At 39.1% G+C, this 16,945-nt stretch overlaps 1 protein-coding gene across 2 annotated transcripts in view; it reads left to right on the forward strand.

The window, feature by feature from the left end:
* The window catches only part of LOC113407042 (POU domain, class 6, transcription factor 2), a 384,418-nt gene that overhangs the window by 54,731 nt on the left and 312,742 nt on the right, over positions 1–16,945 (forward strand). Inside the window, exon 2 of one of the 2 annotated variants that reach the window (XM_026654131.2) lies at positions 16,048–16,219. In XM_026654131.2, the coding sequence (XP_026509916.2) occupies positions 16,048–16,219 (172 nt within the window). Of the gene's footprint in view, positions 1–16,047; positions 16,220–16,945 lie in introns of those variants that run through there. The other variant, XM_026654132.1, reaches the window with a different exon arrangement.

Consider the following 16,945-nt stretch of genomic DNA (forward strand, 5'->3'; position numbering starts at 1 on the left):
ACAAAGGTTTCTAAGTGGCTTGTTCTGCTAAATATACAGCCCTGTTGTAGCTGCCTATTAGCTGGTGAGCTGGCCCTCTATTTTTGGAGCCAAGCACCGCCCACCTCCCCAGGTGAAGGGAATGAGTCCAGGAATGTCACATGATGGGAGCATATGACTCAGAACCAGGCCTGCTGAGAGAAATAAAGGGCAGCCTGACTCCAGTGAGGGTGAATTTAAGTAGAGACTCAAATGAGTCAGATAATTGTGTTGTACAGAAGAGCTCTTGCTATCTCTGAGTTAGAGGGCCTGGGTGGTGTAGGCCTGCAGAGAGCAGTAGCCAGCTAAGAGGGACTGAGTGTGGGGAGGAAAGCCTCTGTGGGGTATAGGACTAAGAACCCTGCACTAAAGGTTATGAGCCAGCTCAGAAAGCAGGGGTAAAGATGTGCTATTGTGAGCTTTGCATTGAAAGAGGAGGGAAACAACTGCAGTGTGAAGGCTGATTTCCTAGGGAACAAGGAGAAACTGAGGCAGTAGCAGGGCCTGAAGCAAGACTGGGTAAACCTTGCTACTTTTCCTTTTTGCATTGCTATATCCCTCTTCATTTGAAGCAGTCAATGCCCTTTCAAAATATTAACCCCCAGAGCCACCCTCTGACTAGGTATTGTAATCAGAACTGTACAGAATACTTGCAACACAATCACAATAGTTAAAGCAGCTGATGCTCACCTGCTCCTGGATTTCATTAGGAGCCCAAACATTGGCCTTGGCTTACTAAATGAACCTGTGCTGTGTATTGTGGTTTCAGCCAGCCTCATGTCTCCCCATGCTCTGCCTAGTGTCTAAGCAGTTCTCCTTGCCCCTTCTCCAGGAACTTTGCAGAGAGGACAGCCAGGCCAATGCCTCTGGAATTTCTGTAGGATTTTAGATAGCCAGTCCACTCATTCTTTTTCTTTTTCTTTTTTTAAACTTTTTATTAAGGTAAGGTTACAATGAAATGTGAATATACTACATTGCATGTTACTCAATCAGAATCAGGTTAATAGACAACCTGGCTAAAGATTCTGGCTTGCTGGCTGGGAGGGCTTCTCTGAGTACTCTAAAAAGGGTGACCAAATTTCTAAATACCTATCCTCTTTTTGGTGCTTCTCTTGTGTATGTTCTTGGTGTATCCATTACAAGGCCAGTCTGTATTTTACTGTATCACAACTCCATAGAAGGAGGAACACCATTTTTCCAATAATGTCCAATACAAAGTATTGCTGCTAACAATAAAAAATAAATTCATGTGTCATTCTGTCTAAAATGAAGATCCTTTACTGGAGTATTAAGGAAGCAGGTCAACAGATCTCTAGGAAATCAGCATTTTGTCACAAGATTAAGCTCTTTAATAATTTCCTCCCAAAATCATCTAATTCCTGGATGCAGCCACCACATATGCAAGTATGTTCCTCTTTCTTTGCAACACCTCCAACAGAATGCCTCCTTAGTAGCCAAAATATGAGTCTCAAATGCCATCTATACAGTAATTTATAAAAAAAAATTATTTGAGTGACTCAGATTGAAGAGATATATCCACTTTCACATATAGACTCCCACTCATACAGATCAATTTCTTTATCCAGATCTCTTGTCCCATCTTTTCATCTGGGTGGTTTTCTTTTAAACATCTTTTTCAATCAAAATTGTATATCTCTTAGAAATTAAACCTTTTGTTCCAGCTTGCTCCCGGGTCAACTCCTCAAATGTGGCTAAAGGTTTAGATAGAGCCATATCCAGATTTCACAATAAGGTGTTTGATTTGTAAATATTGAAAATATAGCATATGACCCAGGAATAGCTGTTTGAATTGAGTAATCTCTGCTGTTACCCAGAGCAACTAGTCACTGATATTTTCTAGGGTTAAATTCCTGATTATTAATGAAAGTAGCTAAGGGAAAGGATAATTGTCCAAAGCTGCTAAGAGGTCTGGAGGAATGGATGGCTTCTTTTTGGTGACATTAATTTCTTTGTAGCCCAACAATGACTGAATAACTATATTTGGGACTCCAGTCTTCAGGTTTTACCTAGAGTTTGTATGGACTATTGTTAACTCAACTGATCACATCTTTTAATTGTGATGAATGACATTCATTCATTTTTTATATTTTGGGATGGGAACAGCCTGGCAAATCTTCTGCCTCCCTAATTCTTTTGGGGGGTCTTCAAGGTGAGAGATTGGAGGCCTACTGTTGGAACCTAAGAAATGCCCCATTAGTGAGGTTTCCCAAGCAACTGCAAAGGCCTAGTTACTCTTTAAGGGTGAAATTGAACAATCCAGCAACATTCACCAGTTTGCAAGAACAAGCAACAAAAAACAGCACTGGAATGGCACACTTTTGCTTTGATCAGATTTTAACCCATCCCTCTTAAAATATTTTGTTTAGAAGGGTTTTCCCTAAGGAACAATAGGAAAACAGTGACCAATAATTAGAGCCTTGCACGGATACAAAATTTTTATCTGCATCCCATCCGCAAAAATGGTCTGCAGATGCGGATATCTGCAGATATAAAGCAGATATCCGCAGAATTGCAGGGCATTATCTATAAAATTTGAATCTGCATCCATCTGCAATCCGCAAAAATGGTCAACGGATATAAAGCAGATATCTGCAGATATGCAGGGCTCTGCCAATAATTGTCTTTTTTTATTCGTGCACATTAGGGAATAGTATTGTGTGTAGGAAAATACTAGTATACCTGAGAAATTACTTGTTCTTTGCTTAATAATAATCCAGTCACTGTAATTACCTCTAAAAATGATCAGTGAGTGAGTGCACAAGCTCTTTTCATGTTGTAAAGCATTCAACAACATTGTACGCTGCTTTGTATTAAAGTGCTCCTGTAAGCCTGCTGAACAGGATTGCTACTTTATGTGATATTTGACATAACACACTTGACACAGTAAGCAAGACATCTTGGGAATTTGCAGCTATACCTGCAGCTTTTGATGGATTAGCACCCATTCCAAAAGCATGAACCACATAAGAACATAAGAACAGCCATACTGGGTCAGACCAAAGGTCCATCAAGCCCAGTATCCTGTCCTCTGACACTGGCCAATGGCAGGTGCCCCAAAGGGAATGAACAAACAGGTTATCATCAAGTGATCCATGCCCTGTCACCCAATTCCAGCTTCTGGTAAACAGAGGCTAGGGACACCCATTCCTGCCTATCCTGGCTAATAGCCATTGATGGACCTATCTTCCATGAATCTATCTAGCTCCCTTTTGAACCCATTATAGTATTGCCCTTCACAACACCCTCTGGCAAGGAGTTCCAGAGGTTGACAGTGTGTTGCATGAAAAAATACTTTCTTGTGTTTGTTTTAAACCTGCTATCTATTAATTTCATTTGGTGGCCCCTTGTTCTTGTATTATGAGAAGGAGTAAATAACACTTCCTTATTTACTTTTTCTATACCACTCATGATTTTATAGACCTCTATCATATCCCCGCTTCGTCACCTCTTTTCCAAGCTGAAAAGTCCCAGCCTTATTAATCTCTCTCCTTACAGAAGCCGTTCTATACCCCTAATAATTTTTGTTGCCCTTTTCTGAACCTTTTCCAATTCCAATATATCTTTTTTTAAGATGGGGCGACCTCATCTGCATGCAGTATTCAAGGTGTGGGTGTACCATGCATTTATATAGAAGCAATATGATATTGTCTGTCTTATTATCTATCCCTTTCTTGATGATTCCCAACATTTTGTTTGCTTTTTTGACTGCCGCTGCACATTGAGTGGATGATTTCAGAGAAGCATCCACAATGACTCCAAGATCTCTTTCTTGAGTGGTAACAGCTAATTTAGACCCCATCATTGTATATGTATAGTTAGGATTATGTTTTCCAGTGTGCATTACTTTGCATTTATCAACATTAAATTTCATGTGCCATTTTGTTGCCCAGTCACCCAGTTGTGTAAGATTCTTTTATAGCTCTTCACAGTCTGCCTGGAACTTAACTATCTTGAGTAGTTTTGTATCATCTGCAAATTTTGCCACCTCACTGTTTACCCCTTTTTCCAGATAATTTATGAATATGTTAAATAGGACTGGGCCCAGTACAGATCCCTGGGGGACCCCACTATCTACCTCTCTCCATTCTGAAAACTGACCATTTATTCCTACCCTTTGTTTCCTATCTTTGTTTCCTATCACAATGAGCCTAAACTTCTTAAACAAAAACAAGTGCTCTTGCAGATGATTGGTCACCCCTGTAAAGTTGTATGACAGGTAAATATATATTAAATTCATTTAAAGAAATATTTAATTATGAATTAATATTTTGAGATAGGAAAAGGAGGATGTGGAATCCAGCTGTTGATATAGACCTGCTACCAAGAAAAGTAACCCTGAACACCAACTACAAAGATTTTAAAAAACCAAATAAATAAAAATTGCACACATTTTATAAATGGGAAAGGCTTAGAAATACAAAAAGAACGGTGTTATTGTTTTACAGTATTTGTTGCAGTATTAAGTGTGTTTAGCAGTTCTAAGCAGGTTTTGCTGTCAGACATGAGACCCAGCATAGAAGAAGAGACTTGGGATGCTTGCTCCTAAGCAAACTGCAGCAAAGTGGTGCCTTTCGTCTTTGAACATGGAAATGTGTGTGGCTGTGAAATCAGATGAAGATTTCAGTCTCATACTTCCACAAAGAGACATTGTTCTGGTATAATTTACTGTAAAGAGGGTGAGTATAGAAAAGGAAATGAAAAAGTGTAGGTTTGTGCTTCTCCACTAGCTGCGAAGGGTTAGGAAGGACAACTTTATGAGAGCAAGGCCTTTCAGTATTTCCCCTGTGACTTCTGCAGTGCGTATTAGTATAGTGAGACGTGCAGGTTGAGACAGACTAAGAGCAGTTTCCAAGAGAAGACAACTTATTTAATCACATCAACAGTACTAAAAGCGAGATTTGGGCCTGAGTTCCAAATTGGGATTCAAATTTCAAAGTCCTCCACAGGTGGGGATGAGTAGATCCATGCCTTTTCACACATTATAGACTGAGAGACCAGGTGTAAAACTTGGATCTGGATTTGGATTCTTTGACAGTTTTTGGATAGGGTGTTTTAGTTAAGGCCTGATTGTCTATACAGGTCTGTCTCATCTTACGCTGGGGTTACAGCGCATAAAACGAAAACCGCGTATAGTCAAAACTACATTGAGTTCAGTTGCGGGCGGAATCGCCCGCACTACAGATACAGTATTAAAATAGTTATTTTTCTCTTTTTTAAAAAAAATTTATTTTGTTTTTGCTGACCGCGTAAGGCTGAAATCGCGCATGTTAAATGCGCGTAAGATGCGACAGACCTGTATAAAAATGAGTTGAGTAGGTCCTGCCTGCATATGACTTTTGAGTCATGCACAAGAACAGCAAAAGCAGCTTCAAACATGATTTGGATTGGGGTGTGAATTGTTTTCAGAAGCAGTGTTCACACCTGGGTAGTACTAGATAATAAAGTTGGTTGGCTTTTGTTTTGACGAAACATGTTGTTGAATAATGCGGATTCATCAAAACCAAAATATTTTGTAGAAACAGACTATTGGTTTCAACAAATCTTTCGATGGGAAGATTTCTCAAGTCCAAGGGAATTTCTGGTCAAAAAGAGAGAGGGACACCTCCCTTCCCCAGCCCCAGAATAACCAGTAGCCTAGTGGTTAGGGTACTCACCTGGAATTCAGAGCAGGGACTTAATGAACCTGGGTGTCCCACATCTTGGATGAGTGCCCTAACTGCTGGGTTTATTGAGGGAGTTTCTCTCTGTCTCTGGTAAAATGAATATTGAATTATTTATACCAAGTGGAAGAGCAGGAGAGACTGAGTGAGAGAGACTGAGTCAGATCAAGGACTTGAACCTGGATCTCCCAGGTCTCAAGGCTATTCTGGGGTGGGACTCCCATGTATTTTTGTGAATAATTTAGAAAGATCTCAGTTTCATTTTGATGCAGAACAGAACCAAATTTCAAAACACTTGATACTTTTTGCAAAATGGAATTCTTGTTTTCCAGCCGGCCATACTAGATATATCTCTTAGATGTTCCTCTTGCGGCACCTAGACAAGCTACTCCTAGCATCCCTCTCTTCTTCTCGGCATGCTTCTTGTATGACCAAATCTCAGAAATTTAGTGCAAGTCTTATATGTAGTGTTTCTTGATGCCTCAGATCCTAGAATCCAGTAATTTTGGTAGAATCTCAGGTTTCGTTTTTCGTGGAGAAAAGGTGACCCAAATGCACCAAAATTTTCAAAAAACAGACAGCAAATAAAAAGAATCATGTATATCAGGGGTCGGCAACCTTTCAGAAGTGGTGTGTCGAGTCTTCATTTATTCACTCTAATTTAAGGTTTCACGTGCCAGTAATACATTTTAATGTTTTTAGAAGGTCTCTTTCTATAAGTCTATAATATATAACTAAACTATTGTTGTATGTAAAGTAAATAAGGTTTTTAAAATGTTTAAGAAGCTTCATTTAAAATTAAATTAAAATGCAGAGCCCCCCCCGGACCAGTGGCCAGGACCCGGACAGTGTGAGTGCCACTGAAAATCAGCTCACGTGCCGCCTTCGGCACGCGTGCCGCAGGTTGCCTACCCCTGATGTGTATGTATAGATCTCTGATGTTCAGAAATTGGGGTTGGCAATACTGGTGACCTAACTTTCCCTCAGGAAAGACTAGTGCTAATCATCCGTGGATGCTTTGCAGTTCTTGGTTCCAAAGGGGCAGTTCCTCAAAAACAAAGGTCAGGTGACCTAATTACTTGAGGCAGAGATAATATTCTTAATGTTGCTGGGACATAAGGAGGATCTTTTAGTGTATGGTCTAGGATGGACTAAAGGGAGGATGAATCCAAACCCAGGAGACCTTGTGCACAGGCCACAAAAGATAAATCAATCAACCAAAAACCAAGCAAACAAAATCCTCAAACCAAATCGTTCCACAGAGCCACCAGAATACAATGTAAGATCACTCAAGTGAGAGTAATGCTCTGGTTTGGTACAGAGGATCATGTCTCCTAGCAGTGGCTGATCCTGAGACTATAACAGCTTGATGCTTACTCACTGTAGCCCAGTGAGAGGCATGTGCAGAGCAGCAAGGAACCCATAAGGGGACCATGAGAATATAGAAGAAGCCTGCACCCTATCCACCAGAGCAGTCCATGTTGAAAGGAGGCAAGACCACAAGAAAAACTCCTCTCAGCACAGAGTTCCCAGAGCAGAGAGGCAGCTGCTTGGTATGTGGGACTCAAGAAAATTGGGATAACATGGGGCACTTCAGGAATGTTGATGAGTGTGACAGTTCAAAATAATAATAGTCTCTGTGGCTGTAGGCCTATGGAAGCTATGCAGGCCTCCGAGATCTGAACATTTTGACCTTGGTCCTACTAAAATGATTAGGATCTTGCTAGCTTGGGACAGGAACATAACCTTATGTACCTCCGGGGCGGCTCCAGGCACCAGCGCAGCAAGTGCATTCCTGGGGCGGCAAGCCACGGGGGGCAGCGTGCCGGTTGCTGTGAGGGCAGCAGGCAGGTGGCTTTCAGCGACATGCCTGCAGGAGGTCCGCCGGTCCCGCGGCTTCGGCGGCAATTTGGCGGTGGGGACGCCGATGGCGCGGGACCAGCGGACCTCCCACAGGCATGCCGCCGAAAGCCGCCTGCCTGCCATGCTTGGGGCGGCAAAATACATAGAGCCGCCCCTGTGTACCTCACAAGAATAATTCACCCCACAACTGGAGGAATGGAGTGGTACATACTGGGAGGAGGAAGATTAATAATTGGGATAGGGTACGACAATGCTCTCTATTCCCAAATACTGTAATTAAATAAGAAAGTGTAGCCCAGGTAACTGGAGGCCAGGTCTAGAGCTATTTCCTCTTCCTACCCAGCAGTCACTGAGAGAAGTAGTTACCTCAACTCCATAGGGACAGCATTGGAGGTAAAACATCTGGGCCATTAGGTGTATGTCAGGGCAAGTGATTCCTACAGATTGTGTGGTCCAGGATGAAGATTAGATAGGGTGTATTGTGGAGAGTGAGAAGATAGGGAATTCATTTGCATGAGTTCTTTCCTCACTGGGCATCTCTACATCTTGCTGCTCTGGAGCTGGGACCAGAGCTGTCTTCTCCAGCAAGTTAACTTTTCTCCTCAACAGTACTGCATGTTGTGGAATCACTATTCACATCTTACTCAGCATAGGATGCCACTGGTATTGTCAGCTGGTTTAGGAGATTTAATATGTCTGAGTGGATTTATATTATATTTTGAATTAGAACTTAATTACTACACTTGTATTGTATTCAGGTTCTTATTTTGTGCCCACCACCATGGTATCTGAATGCATTCCAGAGCTGAGTAACATCTGTCGTGTGGGATTCTGCCTTTCACACTTACTCTCATTGGGAGGTGAAGGGGGGAGGAATTGTTCTTTTTTTTTTTTAATGTGTGTCTGCTGTGCTTTTTATTATTGAAGGCAAGGTCAAAGTCTGTCTTGTACTGGAACAGCACTTAAAGGGACAATGCCAAGTCAAATTTAACTCAAAGTAAATTTTTTAAAGGATTTAAAAAAGTATAAGGCCAAAAGTAATGTTTCCAAGATAATTTTCAGTAGAAACTGCATTTTTAGACAAATAAACATTCACTAGCAATCTTGCATCCAAAATGTGCAGGATTTTACTAGTTAATGAGGACTATGAGGATTTTACTTGTTTATGAAAAAGGATTTTGCCTGGAAAAACAAAAGTGAAATGGACTCATCTATTTTCACTGACTAAGCTAAGAGAAATGGAACAAAAGAAACAAACATGATTTAGTTGGGTATTAGATCTTGCTTTAAGCAGGGCATTGGACTAGATGACCTCCTGAGGTCCCTTCCAACCCTGATATTCTATGATTCTATGATTTTAACAGCCTGAATGGTGAAAAGTAAATTAGACTTCTAAATTTGTTCAGTTTAAATAATCTGAGGTATTTTTAGCGTTATGGGTACAGTTGGGAAATAAGTCTTTTAAAAATTACTTTTAACCAGACACACTACCTCCTTTAACTATAGCCAGGATGTTAGATGCACTGTTGAGCATCATCTGCAGAAAAATGACACCAAGATTGAAGCTTATAATGAGACACTTCAGAGAAAGGGGAGATGGGAAAAGGAAGAAGAAAAGAAACTTGAACATTTCCATAGTGGAGGAGACAAGAAGATAATTAATGTAAAGCCTTCAATAGAACTAAAGAGGAGATCATTTGAAAGGTACAATTCATATCAGAAGATGAACATGCTGAAGACATCAACATCTTACTCAAGGCACTATAAAAGGAGAGAATTGTTGAAAGTAGTTAGAGTTTTAATAAAATCAAATGTGGCTTTAAAGAGAGAGATTTGTGCCCAAGAGGGGAGGTCATAAACCCAATATCAATAATCATGCTCATTTTACACCAGGCTAAAAGTGGTTAAGGTGGTTGTGTAGAGAGAGATAAGAGAAGATGATGTTCTCTGTAGCTTTGCTGAATAAAGGAAGGATAGATAGCAAGTTGCGATTTGGGGGAGGGTGTTGAAGTTAAATAAAATTGTCTTAGAATGGGATTTGTAGTCATAGTTTTGTACGTGTCGGAGAAAGAATACCAGTGATAAAGTGGCAGTAGCAGACAAAACAACAGCAGGAGGTGACAATTGCAGAAGTGTCCAGTAAGAGGTGCTCTTATTTATAAAAGAATGTATCATTATGGTACCTCTAGTAGTGATAAGGTGATGGCCATGATACTAGGTTGCAGGTGAATCAAGGGAAAATTAGATACTAAAAGCTTTAGTAAATTATGTCAAATACCAATTAAATTAATCTTCTCCTTAGACAACATTTATAAAATACACCCTGGTGAAAACCTTGTCAACCCAATTATCCCAATCTTGGAATAGCCTTTACCCAGGGCTATCTACTTTAGCTGTCCTGATTAAAATACCATATAAAAATACATTCTGAAAACACTTAATGAGATAAAATAATGCACTGATTAAAATACAGGCGTAAAGATTCACTGGTTTTCATATTTATTATATATTTTATTTAGAATTTGATCTTTATTTCTTAATTTTATTTAACAATTACTGTATTAAAATATTGGTGGTCCCTTCTGGCCGTAAGATCAATGACTTGCGGTCAGAATGGTGCACCTATTTAGCACATGATAATAAACCATTTAATGACTGAACCCCTTCCAAATTCTCATTAACTGGAATTTTAGCCATTCATGTTCCAGTGAAGACATTAGTCATTGTCATTGCTAACATTATTGAGGCCTATTTTACACACAGATTTTTTGCTAGTAAAACTGGTTTGATTAGGAGTGAGATTTTTTCCCCATCAAAATAGTTATACTGGAGCAACCCCTAGTGTGGACACAATTATACAAGTTTAAAGATGCCTTATATTATGATAGCTTATTCCCTTCCTATCCAGAAATAAGCTATGCTAGTATGATTGGTATACCAATGTCCATACGAGGAGGGCAGTAGTGCTTTGTATAGTTTAAGTGCTACACCTTTTGTGTATAGACATTCCTAGGTTTCCTGGGAGCTGTTGTGTCAAAATAAATAATTCTCCTGAGTATGTCCCAGTCAGAACTCATTGCAGGCACAGGGCCTTAGTAAAGTATATCATATTTCCTGTTATGATTACCAAGTAGTGAGATATATCTCTTTTAAAAGTATTATTTTTACATTATACCAGGTTTTAACCTAATGACAAATATGTTTTAATTGTCCTGGTTCTGGCTATTGGTTTATTAAATATAAAGTCTTTGTTGCTGCTTTTAAAACTTCTGAGGCAAACAGGGACTTCAGCTTTATTGTGGTGAGAAGTAAGACTCTAAAATAGAATAGTTTTTTGAGTAAAAGTTAATACAGATATTGTAACTTGATAGAGTTGTGTAAGTTATAAGGAAATGATAAATATTATACTTTAAAAGGATTTTTAAACTTATGAATAGAAATATAAAGCAAATAGTTTAAAAATAAGGGCAGAATAAAGTCAAAGCAAATTTTAATATTCATCTTATTTAAAAAAAGGGAATGAGTAACACCATTAATAGTGCAGGTGTCTGTTATAGCAATATCTGGACTAAAGGGTGAAACTCATCCCAGTGGAGAGAACCTATCAAAGCCCTATATTAAGGATTTAAGTAGCTCACAGTCCCATCTTTAGTCTTCTGCCTGGAGCAGGATTCACACAAAGAGCATATAGTTTCCTTCATAAGTTGTCTTTGAGTACTGACCACTTTTGCTTAGTAGCTGCATCTTTACCATGGAAGTGAAGGGCCTGGCTTTTAAAATAGCAATAGAAGTTCTCCTCATTTAGAAGCAGTATTTCATGTAACTTTGCAGAGGGAAGTAATTAAAATCTTGGCATCTAATGAATAACTATATGTGATAAGTATTGCGATTTTGTATTTACAAGTCTACCATATTTCATTTGATAATTAATAAATTAAGCACATCAGCCTGTGTAAGAAGAAAATCTCTTATGAGTGGTTAAGTACAGCAGAGGTGAGGCATCTAGTGCTGGCAAAGCTATTGGAGGAATAAGCAGCCATTGAGGAAGAAAAGCAGTAGTGGGAACTGCTGAGTGCACAAAATTGGCAACAGAAAGTCATAGCACGGGGTAAGTAACAGAGAGCAATTGGGAAGTGTCATTTTAAACAGGCAGTGATCATTAGCTGTTTGGGTGTCCATGAGATGAATCCAGGATTTACATCCATATGCAAAATAAACAATGGGTATATTTTGAAAGATGGGTAATTTGTTTGGGATTTTTTTTTCTTTTGGTGATTTGAGCTTTACTCTTGTGGTTGTGATGATAGCAGATCTCCTCAGTAGAACTATAACCACTTTATTCTTTACTGCCTTCTTATTCCATGTACTAAGCACTACATGCTGCTTCATCTTACGTTCCTGGGTTTTCCAGTTTTGTTTATGGAAAGTTAAAACTTACTATATAGCATTTGGTGTGTATTGTGATCTATACAACTTCCTGTGTTAGGCTGTATAGTGTAACATTATCCTGTAACCTGAAAAAGAAAAAGAATGGAAGTAACGTCCAAAGACATTTGGGAGCAAATCCTGCCTCCTCATCCAGCACGCTCCATGACTGTAAGGAATCCTGATCCACTTTGATTGCACTGTGTGGAGCAGAATGCTGGGTCCCAGTGCATTGGACCCAGGTCCCCGTCACACCATAGATATTTGCTGTGCATGGACTCCCATGGAGCTGGGGTCTTTGTGCAAACAAAGGAGGAATGGGCTGGCGGATGTGTGGCTATGGTCACTCTCCCCATGGAAAGGACAGGAGCTATAGAGGCTCCTGCAACTCTGAGGCTGTAACAACAGCCATAGAGTAACTTAAGGGATGAGTTATCATCTTACCTCTCAGGCCTCCATAGACTTTTGCAGCACACAGTCCAATTACTGTGTATGGGAATTAGGATTTGCTTTTGTTGAATGTATTTCTTTTACTTTGATCTTGTAACAGATAACATCATAATGGTATTTAACCACCTTTAAAATCACTATGAAAGAGGCACATTTCCATTTGATTGAATGCAGTGTGATTTGAGAACAACTTGGAGCAGAAATTATATCTGTTAATTTAAAGCAAATTTTCACATAACTCCCTTCCTGCCCTCATCACCTCTACCCTTTTTTCATTTAAGCCTTGTCTAGACTTATCTAAGGGCTGTGTGAGGGGTCTGCGATGGGAGCAGACCTCTGCACACCCTCTATGCTTATGGAAAAGGTCATGAATTATGCACCAGCTGGCGAGGCCACTTCAGAGGCAAACGGGGGGCTGCACTACGGACCAGGGTAGGGGTTGTCAATTCACATTTAGACAGTCCATTGACTTTTGTTTCTAAATCTTCTGTTTTAATGATAACTATCAGAATTTTGAATATTCTGGTTAGCAATATAAATGTCTAATCTTTTTTTAAACTTGCTAAATCCTTGGTCTCCAATATCTTGTGGCAATGAATTCCACAGGCTAACTATACCTTGTGTGGAAAATGATTTCCTTTCATCATTTCTGAATTTGCTACACTTCAGTTTTATTCTCTTTGTTCTTGTGAGATGAGACAGGATGAGTAATTCCTGATCTACCTTCTGTCCATTATTATTTTGTATACTTTGATCATGTCCCGTCTTATATCATCTTTCTCAGGTAACAGTTCCAATCTCTTCAATATCTCATCACACATCTCAGAGCCCCCTCTCTTTCTGCTGTAACTTTTTGAAAGGTGGTAACCAGAATGAACATATTATTCCAGGTTGAGGGTGTGCCATTGATGTACAGAGTGGATGAAATCCTGATCCCGGTGAAGTCAATGAGAGCTTTGCCAATAACCTCAGTGGGGTTGATTTTGCCCAATGACATTATGATATTTTCCTTATTATTCTCCATCACACTCTTTATAAACTCAATTTGAAAATTTGATACCTCAGAACTTTCATCTGGAAAACCACTGGCTCAGTTCTCTTCCCTGAATTGTTGGCAATCCTCAGATAAGCAGTGTGGACCTGTGGGCAACATTAGCTTGTTCCAAAAGCATTTTGATGATACATTCAAATTTTGTCCTGGATTAAACCTGTGCAACCCCACTGAACCCAGTGGGGTTGAACAGATGTAACTGAGGGCAGAATTATCGCCCAATACTTTGAAAAAATGTATCCTACTTCCTCAGGTGACCTTTCACTTGAGAATCAACTAAGAAATACTTTATATGGCATATAAAAATAAAAGTGCAGCTGTTGTATGTAATGCAGAATAAGCGTATGGTATAACTTGTATGTTTTTATAAAATTAGCAACAACAAAAAATCTATGAACTTCTGGGTTTCCTCCCCAAAAATATCTAATCCATGTTCAGATTCTTACCAGCTAATAAATACAGTAAATAAAATGTTAATAAATCACCTGCAATTTAGCCTGACAATGTGGATTGACCGCATTGATTAAATTGATTATATTTCATATATTTACAATATGTAGACACAAGCCCAATTTATTTTCTGAAGAGTTCAAGGTAGGTATCATTGGTTAAAAAAAAAAAAACAATGGAGTAATGTTTGTGGTTGCTATCTGCAATAATCTAATGCTGACAGAGAGCAGTATTTTATTTAGTAATTAACAGTGTAAAGGGGAGAGAAGCTGTCATGTTGGTTCTTAAGCTGGGGAATGTGATGAAAGATGATATCTGCGATCTCATCCTTTCCACTTGTTTAGGATTGTCAGGATGAGAAATGTCAGCATTATGAAAGCTCAGCTCTGCTCTTGATATGATAAAACCCTTCAAAAGCCAGTCTTTCTCTCCCTCTCCCCCTCCTTTCTCCCTCTCCCTGCACTTGCTTTTTTATTTATCCTGTTTTGTTAGATGGCAGAAATATAATTCTTTTCTTTCTTCCTATTATAAGCCACCATTTTTGTTTTATTATATGTTTCACAACCCCTAATGCCCCACTGAAAATTACTTTGTTAAATGACAGTGTTTCAAAGCCATGAATCCTTTCCACCATTCCCTCAGAGGTTTGAAACAGTCAACAGACTGTAAAGAATAAATAATAAAAAAGTATTGATTATTTTGATGACTGTGAGATTCAATTAAGTATTAATTTTGCCCTCCAGTGGACCTATCAAGGTATTCAAAAGGGAGGATTCAGCTCAGCTAAATGCGTGCTGAGTGCTTCAGCCTTAAATAGGGAGAAAATGTGTTTACCTACAGTATTTGAAGAGGAGTGCATTGATGCACAGAGTCCAATATTTAAGTGCTGTGCAAATTAAGCCCTGGTGACAGTGACATTGTTTTCAGCGATATGAGTATTGACTAAAGAAGTGCATTTGATGACAGCTTAAACTATTTGTATTGATTAACATTTTCATAGATTATCATGTGTCATATCAAATTCACTTTTCAGACATGAATACATTAAAAAAACCCATAGGCAAACATCGACCAATGTGATGATGGGACATAGGGAACATGCTAACCAACCTACTTGCACGCTGGTCACCTGTTCTCTGCATAAGAACCATTTAGGCATGAACTTTGCAATAAATAGCTGCCAGATAGCGCAACAAGGTCACTTGTTTCTTTTCTTTTTTTGCTTTTGAGTCTGGTTTCTGAGCTGTAACGATATTATACATCTTAGTTTGCAAATGGAATAATAGAGTGCACTTGGAAATAATATCTGACCCCAAAATGCCCTCTGAATGAGCTGAAGATAAAATAGATCCAAATCATCAAGAACCAATTTAACTAATATATATAATTTTTTATGGGAGTATAATGTCCCAAATTCAAGAATAATTGCAAACACTGTGTGTAAGTATCTTCACTGATTTTATCTTTTAAAAATTTATATCTGTATATATTGCTTTTTTAAAATGTGTTTATGGGCTTTTGGAGCACAGTATCCCAAAAGCAAGAATAGTTAGAACAAATATATCTGTATTGAATGTATATGATAAAATGGCTATTTGTTGCTTTGTATTTTCACTAAAACATTGGAGTGATGAACATTGTTGTGTATGATTTGGTTAATGCTATTCAAGTGAGGATGCTTCTTTAAATCCCTCGGGAGCATACACCAGGTGCTACTCTTCTGTGTTGTTGAAGCACACTTGCAGCGATTTTATTTTCTTACCACGTTAAGGAAGGAGGGAGGTGTAAAAACATACACACAAAAAAAAACAACAAAACTACATCCCACAATTAAAGCTGTGTTGCTTATGTTGCTTTCATAGAAGTTTTTCTCCAAAGCATCCTGAATCTCTCACATGCTAGTTGAGCTTTAATAGGGTGGGGAGTAATGGAAAACTCATTGGATCTGTAATAGCTCTTCACTTGACTGCAGCCAGCAATAACAGCAGGAGCAGCAAGAGATAAGAGTGTGTGTGTGTGTGAGAGAGAGAGGGGGGAGTGGGAGAGACTATACGCGCACCAAAGCTGCCACTTTTCCCCCCCCTCATTCTTTTTCCCCCCCCATCCTAGGATCCAATGATAGCTGGACAAGTCAGTAAGCCCTTGCTGTCACTGCGGAGTGAAATGAATGCAGAGTTGAGAGGTGAGGACAAGGCAGCTACTTCAGACAACGAGCTGAATGAGCCCTTGCTTGCGCCTGTGGAATCAAATGACAGCGAGGACACTCCCAGCAAGCTCTTCGGTAAGTCTGTCTAGGTATTTCATTTCAGTGTTACCATGTTGTCCGGAAGAGCAATTCCCCCCCCCCTTTATTTTATTCGCTTAATTTTCTTGTAATACCAGGGAGCAGCTTGGAGTCTGCAGGTGTACAGCCATATGCTCTGACTTTCAACTGGGTAACAGAATGACAGCATCATGTCCTGAAAACTTTTGTCAACAATGAACTTATTCTATGCAAGTTGTAGGCATTGCATATTTTCTCTTGCTTAAGGATCTCTAATATAAACACAAATAAACGATCCTGCTTGGTTGTGATTTTTTATTAACATTTATTGCCTAAGTATTGACTCCAGAATTTCAGTTTCTCACAGTCCCTTCTGAGGATGGAGTAAACTAAAGAGTGTCATTATATCTAGTAAAGTGAAAGCTAGGAGAAAAGAGAACTGAAAATTGTCCATAGAAAACATTGTGTATTAAGTAAACAAAGGATGCAGTGAGGATTGCTTTCAGGTATAATATTTTCACAATTGAAATTAGAACTAAAATTTTGCTTCCAAAGGTTATAGAGGGAGAAAATACATTTTTACACTGTATCTTATGGCTAATGAAAACACAGCCTTTCAGGTGTATTTGTTTCATATCCAAAACAAGAGCAGTGAGAGTGGCATTCCAGAATAGACATCTGTCATTCAAACAGATGACACCCTGTAAGCCAACTCAAGCAACTGTGATCTCTAATCAGAAAAGG

Source organism: Terrapene carolina, unplaced genomic scaffold (genome assembly GCF_002925995.2).
Source record: "Terrapene carolina triunguis isolate 2854851 unplaced genomic scaffold, T_m_triunguis-2.0 Scaffold182, whole genome shotgun sequence".
NCBI classification, from domain to species: domain Eukaryota; kingdom Metazoa; phylum Chordata; order Testudines; family Emydidae; genus Terrapene; species Terrapene triunguis.